Genomic DNA, 15,240 nt, shown 5'->3' on the forward strand with positions numbered 1-15,240 from the left:
AGAACGCGTCGCGCCAAAATGGCGACGACATTGATCGGCCGGGCGGCTGGGACCGATCGATAATTACGCGCCGCCCGCGTCGTCGAGCGTCGTGTGCGTCCGTCGCGCGTGTGTGTATTGTGTTGCAATATTTTTTGTACCCGTGGCGGCACACACAAACACCCGGTGCCCGTATTATTTCGTGTTTACCGTACGTGCGCATCCCGGTTTCAACGTCGTGCTGTGTCGAGAAACGGGTGTCGTCCGACCTGAGCTCAGCCGCCGGCCACCGCTGGTACGTGCGGCTATGCATCGGTGCTCGTGAGGTGCGCGAAACGGTGTCCGTGTGCCGTGGACGTTACGTGCTGTGCGTGTTGTTCGCCGATCGTTGCGTACGAACGATGATGGCCTCCGCCGTCGTGGGTACTGCTGACGCCAGTGCCGGGCCGTCACGACGACGCCGCCGCCGATGCTTGTTCTCCCGTCACGCAGGTGCGTACGCAGCCGTACTGTTCTCACGTTGTTGTTGTTGTTATTATTATTATTATTATTATTATCGTGGGCGGTGTGCGTTCGTTGTTTGTGCGCCGTTGTGCGCGGTACGTGTGTGCGCGCGCGACCATCGATAATGTGCGGCGGCGGGCCCCGGAGACAAACAATATAGTTGGCCGTGGCCCGCGCGCGCGTCTTGATCTAATCGACGCGGCGCGGACACACACACATGACACACAAACACACCACTGCGTGCCGGAGGTCCTACGTACGCCGCCGCCGTAGCCGTGTTCTTGCGCCTTACGAGTTGCGCCAGGCACATGACGTCGTTCTGTATCACATATCGTACCGTTTGTCCACTCCAGCACTACGGTTGTGCTGCGTCACAAGTGCTCTTCGCAATTGTGTCTCCCTGCAGTAGTGGTCATGTGTATTACTAGTAATGTAGGAGTAACGGGAGGAGTGTGTCATAGATTTGACCGCCGTGTTTCTGCGAAAAACCGATTTTTTCGCGCCGTGCACCGTAACATTTTATCATTGCTACTTTCGTCATCTTGTTATACCGCCGCGCCACGTATAATACTTTTAATACGATATCGTTATGCGACCGAATATTATTACGTTTTGTACCCGTCGTTGCCGGACGGATGAAAATGTTCCCACCGTGGTTTCGTTGCCTTGGACTGAAAATCCGTATTTTTCACGTACGTTCCGCGGAAACGCATGGAACTTTAGAGCCTTTACGGTCCATTTTTTCCTATCATTTCCATCGATCATCGACGTAATAATAATTATGGTATTAATTCAATGTCGTCGTACACTTTCCCCCAATGTTCTGCCGCCCGACACAATCGAACGCAGTGTTGTTAACTCCGAAATTCCCACACACAACATTGCGTCTTTATTCGCTCCTCGCGTCGTCTGTTTATATAATTAAAATAAAATTTTATGTACGTAGGCGTTAAACCTATTTATTACTATCAAGCGAACCTCTATTTCGTTTCAATTCAAAAAGCAGGTAACTGTAATTATTACGATTTGAAATGAATACGATTGTTAACATAATACTACTGTATTGTTTATTGTCGGTTATGATTTTTTATTTATGGCGTTGATTTATTTTCATTGACTTATCATCATTATTTGAATTCGATCGATTGTCGTTTTATTTTAAGGAATTTTTTACCGATTAAATATATCCGTGTTTATGAAATTCATATAATCGTGTTCAAGTTTAATAAAGTTTCGCCGTTTACTTATTTGTCTTAAAATTTTTAGTTACCCCACGGTAGCACTGTTATTTATAATATAAATATATATGCCTGAATTATGAAAATATTTAAAACTACTTTGAACAATAATTCGACGATTACTGTAGGTGTTAACGTTGTTAATGATTACTTATTGCCTTAACACCATTTTTATGAATAAATACTATCGTATTATTGACAATTATATTCTTCGTATATTTTTATTTGATATAATCATACATTTTTTATTTATCTTCAATACATAAATTATTCAAATTGCGTGTAGTTTCAATATTTTGAAATTGGCATTTATTAATCTAACCAATTTTTTTGTTTACTTATTACATTTTTAATTTAAAATTAACTAAAATTATTCAAAATGGATAAAATTGCTTATAGCTGTTGTGCACGGCTGTACTAGAGTAATAGATAAGGGTTCATGGAGATAAAACTCAACAGTAGCTGTTATCATATTTGGTGTTATCTAATAAATATTTATATAGGTAATTTAGAGATTTTTTTGAAATTATTTTGATATTGTATTTGCTCCACACTTTATTACTCAGTTTTTTTTTATAATTATAAGTTGAAGCATATTTAATATTTCTTCTGCAGAAATATTGTTTTATTGTTATTAAATATATTCCTGTTTTGTTCTTGTCCATACAGTTACTTAAACATAAGTTATTTATTCTTCTCATTATGATTTGATATGATTATTATTGTTTTGTTTTATGAATAAGTACAATGTAACTTAGTTGTTTTCTATAAGTTGATAAAATTTTTAATTATAATCTGAAATGTTATTACAATGTATCCCTGCAATTATTTTTCCTAGTTTTCTTTAATCTATTCTATGTTTAAATTACAAATAGTTATTATAAAGCACCTCTCTGTAGCACATTTCAAAAATGATAAAATATTTTACAAAAGAAATAGATATAATGAAAAAGTTTATGAAAATGTTAAAACAATTTAATAGTCTATTTAAAATGTGTCATTTATTGAAATTGAATATGTTATGATTATGCCCTTATTACCATACATTTTTGTCATACTTATTATTAGTTCTTCAAATTAGTAGAGTTTGGCTTATTTATACCTAGTTAAAATTATGGTATGCATACTAGAGTTGATTATGCAAAATTTTTCATTGTTAAAAATATTACTTAATTCATATTTTTTTGTTTTAGATTATGCATTTTAGATTTCATTCAGTCATCAAATTTTATTCAGCATTAAAATTGAGACAATCCTGAGTTGTCTACTTCATTATTTATTAAATTTGTAAGAAAATCATAATTTTATTTTTGTTTTACTAAATTAATCATGCAATAATTTTGTATGTACTAATAAATAGGTAATTTCTAAACAAAATCATTACAATGATGGACCGTAGTGGGAATGACATCAACATGACTGGAGACAGTGATCTTGATGACGACGGTTGTTTATCATCAGATGATTGCGATGGAGATTCCAATCAAAGTCAAAGTGATTTAATGTCTGCAGCAATGGGAGATGATGTGACTGCCCAGCTTGCAGCAGCAGGTTAGCTTAATTTTTGGTTATTATTTGTGTTGTAATTAGCACTTGTTTTATATTTATTTTCACTGCCTCTTATTTAACACTAGATAATATGTTTCATAAAAAAAAATAGTAAAAAAAAAAAAGAATTATATTATTATTTATTTATTTAATTTTTCTGTAGATTTTTCAAAAGTTTTGTTTTATCTGAAATTTAAAACAAATGGTTTAATCAAGTCATTACTTTGCATGTTTTGTCTTTATTTTGTTTTGCACTATTTTTTTGTTTTTTTTTTTTTTTTTTGCGTGTGTGTGTTTGTGTTTGGCTGGTAGAAAAACGCAATAGCGGATCGTCGAACAATAGGGGTCTTTGTTATGGTTTGTGTCGATCAGGACCGGTTGGAATGGCTGCTGCTGCTGCAATTGTGTCATCCAAAAAAAGAAAACGGCCACATTCATTTGAGACAAATCCATCCATTCGTAAACGACAACATAATCGGTTACTACGAAAACTTAAAGTGAGATAATAATTATTCAAATTAATATTAAAACTAAAAATATATTGTATAAAATAAATATTGTTCTTAAGGTTACCATTGATGAATTTGCTACTAGAGTTGGTCAACAAGCCATAGTTTTAGTGGCAACTCCTGGAAAGGAAACTACAGGTTTCAAATGTTTTGGTGCAAAACCTTTAGAAGATGTTGTAAGTATATTTAAAATTAAATATCTTTTTTTTTTTAGCATGTAACTAAAAATTGCTTATCTTTAGGTAAAAAATTTACGAGCTACTATTATGGACCAATTGGATACGGCATTAGCTCAACATGCACCACCCCCTATTCCAGATGATCCTACTCTATATGAGTTACCACCACTTATTCTTGATGGAATTCCAACTCCTGTTGAAAAAATGACTCAGGCTCAATTAAGAGCTTTTATACCTCTTATGTTAAAATACTCTACAGGTGAGATGAAGTTAAATTAAAATATTATTAAACAACAATATATCATTAAATATTTTGGAATATATCTATATAGTTCTTAATATATTATTCTTCACTTATTTCATAAGTCAAATATAATTCACTTTAAAAAATATTTATATATTATAAAAAATTTAATAATATATATTATATTAATAAATTCTTACTCTATCATAAAAACATCAGTATACTTATTCATTAAGTAATTTTTTTAAAAATACTGTATTTTATTAATATTAACAAAAATTCAGTCTTAATTTATAAAAAAAAAATGTAGAATAAATAGTACAATTTGTATCATATCTTTTTTTTGTTAAAATATCTTGTTTTTTTTAGGTAGAGGAAAACCTGGTTGGGGAAGAGAAACTACTAGGCCACCTTGGTGGCCCAAAGAATTACCTTGGGCCAATGTTAGAATGGATGCTCGGTGTGAAGACGAAAAACAAAAAGTAAGTGTAGATAAAATTGCAAATTTATTAAATTATTTTTCTAATTAATTTTGTTTCTAGATTTCTTGGACTAGAGCATTAAGACAAATAGTCATTAACTGTTATAAATATCATGGTCGAGAAGATTTATTGCCTACATTTAGTGAAGAAGATGAAACCAAAACAATTGTTACTAGTGTTGCAAGTCAGTCAATTGTTACTTCTGTGCTCAAATTCAATCCTAAAGCAAGTAATATTGAAGCAAGAAATTCACCAGATGCCCAAGAACAACAGCAACTCACTCAGGTATAATTTGGAGCTTATCAATAGTAAAAATATGTTAATTTTTAATAAAACTTTTTGATAAGTACAGTATTCGCCAGCATTTCTGCACTCTATTAGTAATGTTGATGGATCAATGTCCATATTTCATGTTGATCCTAACAATCCAATTATTACATTACCTGATGGAACTCAAGCCCATGTTCAAGGAGTTGTAAGTATCATATTTTTTTTTATTTAAATGAATTTGAAATTCAATGTCCCATTCTTTTTCTGTAAAGATAAATGCATCTCAAGGAGCAAATGGCCATACTGTTCATTCTGTTCACACTATAGGGGAAAATCAAAATCAAGATGGTGTGACTGTAGATATATTAAATAATGTACCTGAGGCCACATTAAATCAAGAAGGCCAAATAATTATAACTGGTGAAGATGGACAAGGTAATTTTTGAATTCTCCTTAGAAATTATTTTTAATAATTGTGCCTCATTTGAGAATATTTAGTATCATGATGAATAAAATTAATTTATACTTTTAAATTATAATTAACATAAAGTAAATTTGTAACATCAATATGTTTACATTTTTTAGTTTTTTATTTATAGCTTAATTAATTGTTATATTTTCATGGTTTATATTTTAGTATCAAGTATGATTACAGTCCCTGTAAATACTTCATTGTACCAAACTGTAGTTCAACAAATTAGTGATGGTAGCATACAGGTATAGTAAAGTCATATAATATTAAAGTATATTCAACTAAGACATTTGTTGTTAATCTTAGGTTGTCACACCGGTTATGCATATGCCCAAATCAGAGCCCGGTGGTGGGATGGATTCATCAAATGGTGAAGTGGAAACTATTAGTGTACCACATCAATTGGTAGCCATCACCGGGCAAAATGGGGAACAAGTGTTGCAGTTGATCTCATTAAAAGATAATAAAATAATAAATGCCTCGGTTGGCGATATCAAAGAAGAAGGCACAAATATGTCCAATTCGGATCAATGAGAACAACTTCAACATTACCTGTGCTTTGATGACATTGGCAAATAAATTTTCTATAATGTAGGGTAATGAAATTGGTATTCTCTAAAAAAATATTATATAATAACATGTATAAAAAATAAAAAAATATATTTAATATGTCTGTGTATGGGTGATCTAATAATGGTAATACATGTATTATGTTCTTATATACAATTTATATATATCATTGGCTTGCCCATAAATCTGAGTTTAAATATATATTTTTATCACTTCCATTTTTGACCCTCATAATTTTTCTATAAAATAATTTAATTAATAATCTTCAAAATTTTTTTTACATGTTACAATAACATGATTTTGGTTCTCAGTTTTAACTTGGTCGTTTTCCATTATACATAGTAATATAATGTTTGGGATTTTCTAATTGTAGAAAAATAAAATAGTTAAATAATTCAAAATAATAATTTTGACCTTTTATTATAGATTTAATTGATTAATTTTGACCATTTAAGAAATTTGAACATTTAAAATGTTTAAAGAACAGTCATTAATTTTTTGTGTGGCCAATGACTCTAAACCTAGTCAATATGTTAGTCTTGTATACAATATTACAAAAGTTAAAGTTTATGTTTATTTGTTTAAAATAAATATTCTTTTCTTAGATTTTTAGATGTTTTTATTTTTAAGTGGGTTGTATTTTCTTATGAACTGTTTTTTATGTTATTTGTCATCTTCACAGACATTAATGTTAGCTAAAGTGCAATCTGTCAAAAATACTGTGTTTGATATGTATTTTTTTTTTTTTTTGTTTCCACTTTGTTGATATTGTTAATTTGAGTGTTCTTACCGACTTATTTATATGTGTATGGAATTAATTTATATGTACTCATCATTCATATACATACACATTTAATATATATTTATTTATATGATTTTTGATTAATTTAGCTTGTTTACACTTTTTTCTTTTTTTTTAATCTTGTACATTTGTAATTATTTCAATGTGAATTTTTTGGACAAATCTTCTGATCACTTATTTATTTTAGGTTATTAGATAATGTTATGAAATATTATGGACCTATTGATATAGATAATTGTTGTGTACTGTTATTGAACAGAACATTTATCATTATCTAAGAAAAAAAAATTGTTTTTTATTTTACCTTGTTAAACTTCCTTTATAGTCTTTAATTTAGAAAATGTTTTATGAAAATCATTTTCTTCCATAAACAATTTGGCTATGGACATTTTTTAGCTTTTATTTTAGTTACATATTTTTGGTTTAGTATCTCTATTTTTAAATTTTGGTAGAGTACTCTTAATTGGAAATTTACTCATGTTTTTTTTTAGCTGGACAGGTAAATTTGTTTTTTTTTGAGTTATGTAACTTTCTACTTTTTTATTTTTCCAATTCGAGGACTGAGAATTTCATATATGTTAGTATAAGTACATAATATAATAGTATACTATAAACCCTATAGTTCTTAATATAATTTTTTTAAACCCATACTCAGGGCTGGCTCAAGGTATAGGCAAGCTAGGCACCTGCCTAGAGCGACATTTTCAAAATTGATTTACATTATTTTTAGTTCTGTTGGTGTTTTATAAGAAAAATATTTAAATTAATTTATTCGTGAAAATCACTTACCTCTATAATAAAATAATATTGTTTAAAGTTATTATATTACGGCCTACGTTGGGCATTTTCAATTATTCCAAAAATATATATAACCACACAATCACTTCCGTTATTTTCGACAGTTGCGATAGTGATGGGTTTTGAGTAATAATTATAGAAATCATTTTTAAGTCATATTTTAAGTATAATTTTATATATAAAATAAAAAATTAAAATTGTTTTTATGTAGATATGTTACATAAAAATAGGGGGAGGGGATAAGTTAATATAAGAGCTCAATTTTTTATTTTTAGAAGTGGCAAAATTTGATTTTGTCTATTGCACTATTTTTGCTTTGGCTGGCCCTGCCCATACTAATACTTTGGGAATGTAATAAATTATCTATTATCAAATATGATACATTAACTGATCCCATAGTTAAGCTCCCAGTTAATTATAACAGAATAAATTAGCATCTTCAATATCTAGTTTATACAATTGATTACAGGGATGGTTGGGCCACTAATAGCCTAAAATTATTGAAGAGCCTTCTTTTTGATACATTTAAAGAAACAATTACTTTCTTTTTTTTTTAATTATTTTTATATATATATATATATATTATTAAATGTGAATTTCTTTATAAACCCTTCTTTATTTGTACCCATATAATGAATGATAAACAGGTATGTATAACATTATTTTTAAATATTTAAATCAGTTTTGGTTTATAATGTTAAAATACATTTGTAAATATTTTTGAGATTAATAAAGATTTTAGAAGTGTAATTCTTTAATCATGGCTTTTTAGCACTTACTGTTGAAGGATCTCGTAGTACGGAAGCCTACAGCAGAGTTGGGCAAAATGTTATCTAGATAATTATTTGAAAATATTATTCTAATAAAAAATCATCTGAATAATAATGTATTCAAATAAAATGTTACTTAAATAATCGTCTAAATAAAATTTTATTTGAATAACTCTTTACTTTGGCCTACAGGTCAGTGCGCCTTTAGTTGATAAATAAGTGTAATAATAGTACGCAAATCATTAACACTAAAAACAATTTGTTCACATTTTTTATAAGCTTTTTTTTTTTAAAAAAATTTGAAAAACTGTCTACTATTAAATATAAACTATTAATCACAAAATTTCTAAACTATAGATGGTGGTTAATTATGTCAAAAAAAAAAATCTAGCAGAAACCTATTTAATTTAAATATTTCTGATAGTCAATGTTATTTAACATAATAGAATTTTTAGAAACTTATAAACTATGCTTCATTGCTATTATAATATCTGTGTCATCAGTTGCATGTAAACTAACTTTTTCATGTATGAAGCGTGAAAACAATTATTTGAGAAATAATTTACTAAACACTAATCCCACATGTTTGAGCATCGAAAAATGAGAAACAAAATCAAACATTATTGATGTTATAATCAATAATTTTGCAGATGCACACAAAAATTGTAGAATTATTTTAAAATACGTATAGATAATATTATAAATATTATAATAAGGTAATAATAAACAGTAGTAAGCTCATTGCTCATATAATTGTTTTTTTTCTTAGGGGGGAGGGGGGTTATTTTAATTTTTTAATGACCCAAATTTATAGTTGCTGGCCTCCCATTGGCCCTACCTAAAAAAATATCTTGGCATCACCACTGTCTATATTATATGCATTACAAATTCGCTTGCAAGTAATGATTTACTTCATTTTTTTAATATATTGATACCTAATATAAACCGCATTTCACAATAACAGAAGTGCCTCATTATTAAATGCTGATTTTATTTATTGCGTTTCGATTGTTTTTTTTTAACAATAACTTATCGATACCATTTGAACAATCTACTTGCAACAATTTTTTTGTTATATAAATTAAGATAAATTTAATTGTGAGCAAAGCATACATTATTATCATTAGAGTTATAAATATTTTGTTGAGTTTTAATACTTGCTACCAATGATAATTTGTTTTTTTGAACGAATACTTTCATGTCTATAATAGAATTATATTGATAATAGATTCTAATGCAAAAGTGAATGTTTATACAATTAATAATTTTATACCTTATATTTTTGTTCTTTATTTCGTGGTTTGCGACATAATTATAACAGATTTAATACCGATAAAAAAAATTATAAACTATAGGTTTGGCCATAGGCGTGTCTACGAGGGAGGCAGAATGGGCACCGGCCTCCTCAGAGGCGTTCTTTTAAGGGATAAAAATAATTAAAATTAAGGTTTAAGGAATATTTAGAGAATATTTTAAAGTTTTTTTAAAATATATTAGCAACATATTTTAAGCTTTTAAGAACCTAAAAATCTGATCTTTAATTATTACAAATTTAGTTTTCTAATCAATTTTTATACATGATTTGCATTGTTTTTGTACACTTCCATCGTTCAATATTGTTGCTTAATTCTTTGTGAAAACAAAATTTAAATTAATTTTTAATAATTAAATTTTTTCCTTTTTCACTGTAAATGTATTGTATACTATTCATTTATATATATATATATATATATACATATTAAATTTCAATGACACGCACAAATTACGACTGAAAAGTTTATTTGGTTCAATAGCTGAAATAATATTATCTTTATCATCTTTATTTCTAAATAATATGATATTGATATTTATTCGATCTGACTCGAGACGGAATTGGTATATATATTTAAAAAACCCGGGACGGAACTAGTATATCTTTAAATTACATTTTTATTTTTAGGACGGAACTGGAATGCAGCGACGTTTTTGGCTTCTTGGCTCATAATGGTGAAATCACGGATACATATATATATAGTATCTACATCCGTGGCTGAAACAGTAACTGTAGGTAATTTTAGGTAGAAGGTAAATTTAAATTTTAAATTTATTGAATTTTATTATTTGTAATATTTTAATAAATTACTTGTTTAACCAAACTGATAAATAACTATTTATTGTGTAATAACTGTAATAAGATGTGTAGAGAAGGTTGATTATACAGTTGATAAAATATAAATAAGTAGTGTTTAATTAATAAGTTTTATTTATTAGTTCATAGTTGTAATACAACATATATATATATATATATATATGTAGCATAGGAAACCAATTTTAAGATCAATAAAATCTTTAATTTTAGCAAGTAAAAAATTGAAATTTTATGACTGTCCTCCCTAGCCATGGGGACGCCTATAGATTTGGCAATAAATAAGTATCTATAGTAACAATAACAGGTATTACAATAAACTTTATTCGATTTTTTATTAGAGAAAATGAAAAGATTATATATAAAGGTAGGTAAGTTTTATGACATGTTTTAAACATCAACACTTTTAAAACCTATTTTATAATGTATTTATAAAAAAAATATGTTTAAACAGATTTTTTTGTTAAAAATGCTTTTTAACAACCCTATTTATTTAAAATGCATAAATAACAAAAGTTAATAAAATGGATGGATTATATTTACGAAAAATATATGCCGTAGATGGGAAATGCGGACTGATCGATCTGAAGTAGACATAAAGCCAAATTCAAATCAGTTTTCAAAATTTTTATCGCATGAATAGGTCGATTGTCACAGTTGACAAAAGATTGGTATGTTTTTGTTAAAATAACCGACCGTTGGCAATCCCCTTAACAAGATACCAAATTTGTTATTAAGTTCAACGAAGAACAAAATACTCTGCTTTAGTGTAATCGCATTTTCTTTTAAAAGAAGTCTTGCTCCATCAGACAGTTAAATTTTATTCATTTGATGTTTCATAATTTATTAAAAAAAAAAAAAAAAAAAAAAAAGAGTACAAAATTTTATGAACTTAAGACAATCAGTCTAAATAGTCGATGAATATGGAATGAAACTTTTCAATTTTACACGGGTTAATGAATATTTTAATAAATAAATAGGTAACATTTGATAAAAGCTGACCTCACAATAACATAATACAAATGTAGGTATAGTCACCAACGAATGTAACATGTGTCAAATAAGTATTGACACCGACAATGAACGTGATTAATAAATCGGTAAACATAACTCATGAAATTATAGTAGGTGCGTTATTAAATTTATTGCGACAATAATATTCTGTATAATTATGCTAGTATAGGTTTATGTACCTACTAATTTGTAATACAATGATACATAAAAATAATATAAATATAATAAATATATTACTATAATAATCTACGCAGAATAATTATACTCAATAATAATAATTTACTTAAACTATCGAAGTAAAATAATTATGGTTTTGGACAAATAAAAATAGCTGAATTTATTGTAGTCAGTCAAATCCATCTAGAAATAAACAACTAAACATCATGTATAATAATATGGGCGGGGACGCAATTTCAATGAAAAAACTGGAGGTGCTGAAGCCTTTTTATCTTTTTCATGTTCCTTAATGGTTATCTTCTTTTTAAGTTCATCTTCCAAAAGCGGAAATTTAGTGTAAATGGTTATGGACACCCGCAACCCGTACAATTCAACAATTACTAAAATATTTATTAAATATATGAATATTTCTAAATTTAACTTGTTTACTTTGATTTTATATTTTTATTGCGCGTATAATGTCTGTAAACACAAATGTTTCATTACATGATCACTTTTAGATTCTGACTGAAGCGAAGGATATTATGGTTTTATAATGTTTTTTGTATTTTATTTGTTTAACACTTTTGGATAAAAATACTGTTCCAAAAGTTTTTTATAGAAACTTTTTAGATTTTAAATTGACATGCGGTGGTACTTTAGAAAGGTCATTTTTTTAAATCTTAAGAGTTTTTCCAGGCGTGAAAAAAAACTATATATAAATTTTTTTATATATTTATATAATAAAAACTCTGTTTTTCTATATCTATATAATGAATAATGAGTATTTAAATGTGAATTAACATAAACGCATTTGGGGGTGCTAATTTCGAAAATGGGGGTGTTAATCACACCTGAGCTCCCCCAAATTGTGCCTATGAAGGTAATCTTCTTTTTGTTGTTGTATCGGTCTTCATATTCCCTTACTTTCCCAATAAGTCACAATTTGTACTGTCTGAAATATCATGAGTCAAAAAATCTTCCTTTCTACACTTAATCGGTAGTAGTAGGCATGGAAACAGATGGTCTGCATCCTGCTCTCCACCGCATTCGCATTTCCCATCTTCTTTCAATCCCCATGTTTTCATATTACTCGCTGTTCTTCCAGTTTCGGTTCGTAATCTATTTAGTGTCTCCCATAATGACCATGGTAGATGACTTCCGGTTGGAAGGTTTTCCTTTGGATCCTTCCATAGCAGTGAGTTATGCTCTATTATTCCTTCCTTCCATAAGTCTATTCTTGTTGCTTCAGGTGTTTGTGATAGGCTAATTGTTGTCTTCAAAAAATTTTTCCTTGATTCGAGTCGTTTTCCTGTGAGTTTACCTCCATATAGAAGATGTCTCAAGTCTAATTCTTGTTTTGTTTTCTCTACCTTTGCTGCCACCTATCACCTTATGTTAAGGGGTGCTATACCGTATAGGACTTGTACCTTCTGAACTGGTATTGGTCTCAGGTACCCCGTAATTAATCTGTTAGTTACATTTAGGGCCACATCTACCTTTTTGGCATGTGCTGAGTTTTTCCATGCAGCACAAGCATATTCACCCGCCGAGTAACATAATGATAAGGCTGTCGTTCTCAAGATATGAGGGTCTGCGCCCCATTGAGAGTCAACCTGTTTTTGAAGTATGCAGTTTCTTGTTCCTATTTTATTTTTTGTGTTTTCACAAAGACTTCTATACGTTAGGGTTCGATCAAGTTTAATGCCTAAGTATTTTGGTTCTTCGCAGTGCTCTAATTCTGTGTCTTGCCAGTTAATTTTTAGTTTTTGCTTAGCGTCTCTGTTTCGCAAGTGGAAATCGGTAATTTGTGTTTTTGCTGTATTCGGATTAGTATTAAGTGCGACGATCAGACTCACTTCTACATCCTCGAATGTTTTGCTCTTGGTTGTAATAGCTAGGTCATCAGCGTATTTAAAGTGCTTCGTTTGGTCCTCAATTGGTTGATCATTAATATAAATATTAAATAAAATTGGTGCTAAAACACTTCCTTAGGGTAATCCATTGTTTTGTCCTCTCCAGTCTGCAGTGATACAAAAAAACCTTCTATTCCTTAATTAAAGACTAATGATTTTTGTAAATTTCGTGTCTTCAGTTAGCTCATATATTTTCTTAAGTAGTAACCTATGATTGACCGTATCGTATGCAGCACTGAGGTCGATAAAAGCTGCACCTGTTATTACCTTATTCTCATAACCTTTCTCTATTTCTTCAACAAGGTTGAGTATTTGCCCCGTGCATGACTTACCAGCCCTAAATCCAGCTTGTTGCTTAATAAGCTTTCCGTCTATCTTGTGGTTTATTCTATTCAGTACCATTCTCTCGAACATTTTATATATGTGACATTATAGTGACACGGGTCTAAAGTTACTTGCATCTATAGGGGCTTTCCCAGGCTTCAATAATACCACAACATGTGATTTGAGCCATTCTGTTGGGATGCTATCGGTTTCATTACAGCTATTGAGTATGTTTAATAGCCATTCCTTGGATTTGGGGCCTAGTTGCTTGATCTGTTCTGTCATAACTCCGTTGATAGCCATTGCTTTCCTATTTTTCCTATTTTTCATTACTCCGATGGCCATATTCAGCTCATTCATCTCGAACGGTTTATTGAAGTCACTTGTATTATTTTTCATATTCATTTTAAATTTAAGCTTAGTTTTATTACCTTTTGTTTTTGTTTTGCAATTCATTAATAATTTGTGTGCAATTTGGTCTGATGTTATATGAAGGTAATAACAGTAACAAAATACATCATAATATTATTATATCAGACTGCAGTATCAGTGACCAGTATATATTTTGTAATATGTTTGTACTAAAATATAAGTATCTTTTCAAAGAAACACCACTTCAGTTGAGGTCCGTGTAAAATATTTTCATTTATAACCATGGTTGAAATATTAGATATTTCTTTTAAAATAAAAATAGTTCGATACTTTGATTAAGTCATGTCAAAAATCAAAATAGGGACCAAATAAAAATGAAATTAATTTTATCTATTCATAGTCTAAAGATTTGGATGAAATAGTGTTAATATTTTACTTAAAGTATTTCCTATTCCTCTCTGCTAAGAGAGTCTAGTACCGTCTATGGTTACAAGATAAAAGTTTAATTAAATAAAAAAAATCCCAATCATATAAAATAATAAATTTATACAATATAAAATGATAATAAATCAGGAGGGCTGAATTCACATTATGGGGGACTTAGCCCTCCCCAGTGGAGTAACTGGGAAAAAATCTAGGGGGGCAATATAATATATTTATTATTACCAAAACCCTGACACCCCTCCCCCTCACCATTTAAAACATATTTTTATTTATGAATTTTATACAGTATATCTAATTGTTTGATTTTATATAAGTCTTTTAACTCATTTTGTGGTTTAGATTAACATAAGTTGTAGGTACTAGGTACCAATATTGTTAAATAATACCCATAAGAGTTCATTAATAAAAGGTGCGGTTTGTACTGTTGGATTATCTGTGGAGGAGGGGTCAAAATTATACCTTTATCTCTCAAAAAATTGTTAGGGGGGCACTTGCCTTCCCCACAATTACGACACTGGCTCTCC

At 29.7% G+C, this 15,240-nt stretch overlaps 1 protein-coding gene across 3 annotated transcripts; it reads left to right on the forward strand.

The window, feature by feature from the left end:
- Positions 1-381: 381 nt before the first annotated feature.
- Positions 382-6,137, forward strand: LOC112692687 (DNA-binding protein P3A2). Of its 3 annotated transcripts, none has more exons than XM_025567426.1 (12): positions 382-471; positions 2,915-3,008; positions 3,082-3,272; positions 3,642-3,766; positions 3,838-3,954; positions 4,021-4,216; positions 4,571-4,683; positions 4,744-4,968; positions 5,036-5,158; positions 5,226-5,388; positions 5,591-5,670; positions 5,732-6,137. In XM_025567426.1, exons 3-12 carry the CDS (start codon positions 3,107-3,109, stop codon positions 5,957-5,959), a joined length of 1,536 nt encoding a protein of 511 aa, XP_025423211.1. In that variant the 5' UTR covers positions 382-471; positions 2,915-3,008; positions 3,082-3,106; the 3' UTR covers positions 5,960-6,137. The 3 variants fall into 3 exon arrangements, with proteins under 3 accessions (XP_025423211.1, XP_025423209.1, XP_025423210.1); XM_025567424.1 differs by having other exon boundaries at positions 3,582-3,766; positions 5,732-6,136; XM_025567425.1 differs by lacking the exon at positions 382-471 and adding an exon at positions 489-1,489 and having other exon boundaries at positions 3,582-3,766; positions 5,732-6,136.
- Positions 6,138-15,240: the final 9,103 nt, after the last annotated feature.

The sequence above is a fragment of the Sipha flava genome, unplaced genomic scaffold (genome assembly GCF_003268045.1).
Source record: "Sipha flava isolate LNK unplaced genomic scaffold, YSA_version1 76_pilon_pilon, whole genome shotgun sequence".
NCBI lineage: Eukaryota > Metazoa > Arthropoda > Insecta > Hemiptera > Aphididae > Sipha > Sipha flava.

What these genes read in the sequence shown, in the direction of transcription:
- LOC112692687 (XM_025567424.1), top strand. Translation starts at nt 3,107, where the DNA reads ATGATGGACCGTAGTGGGAATGACATCAACATGACTGGAGACAGTGAT. An exon ending in GTGAAGACGAAAAACAAAAA is followed by an intron (nt 4,684 to 4,743) that starts GTAAGTGTAGAT and finishes TTTTGTTTCTAG; the next exon opens with ATTTCTTGGACTAGAGCATT. An exon ending in AACAACAGCAACTCACTCAG is followed by an intron (nt 4,969 to 5,035) that starts GTATAATTTGGA and finishes TGATAAGTACAG; the next exon opens with TATTCGCCAGCATTTCTGCA.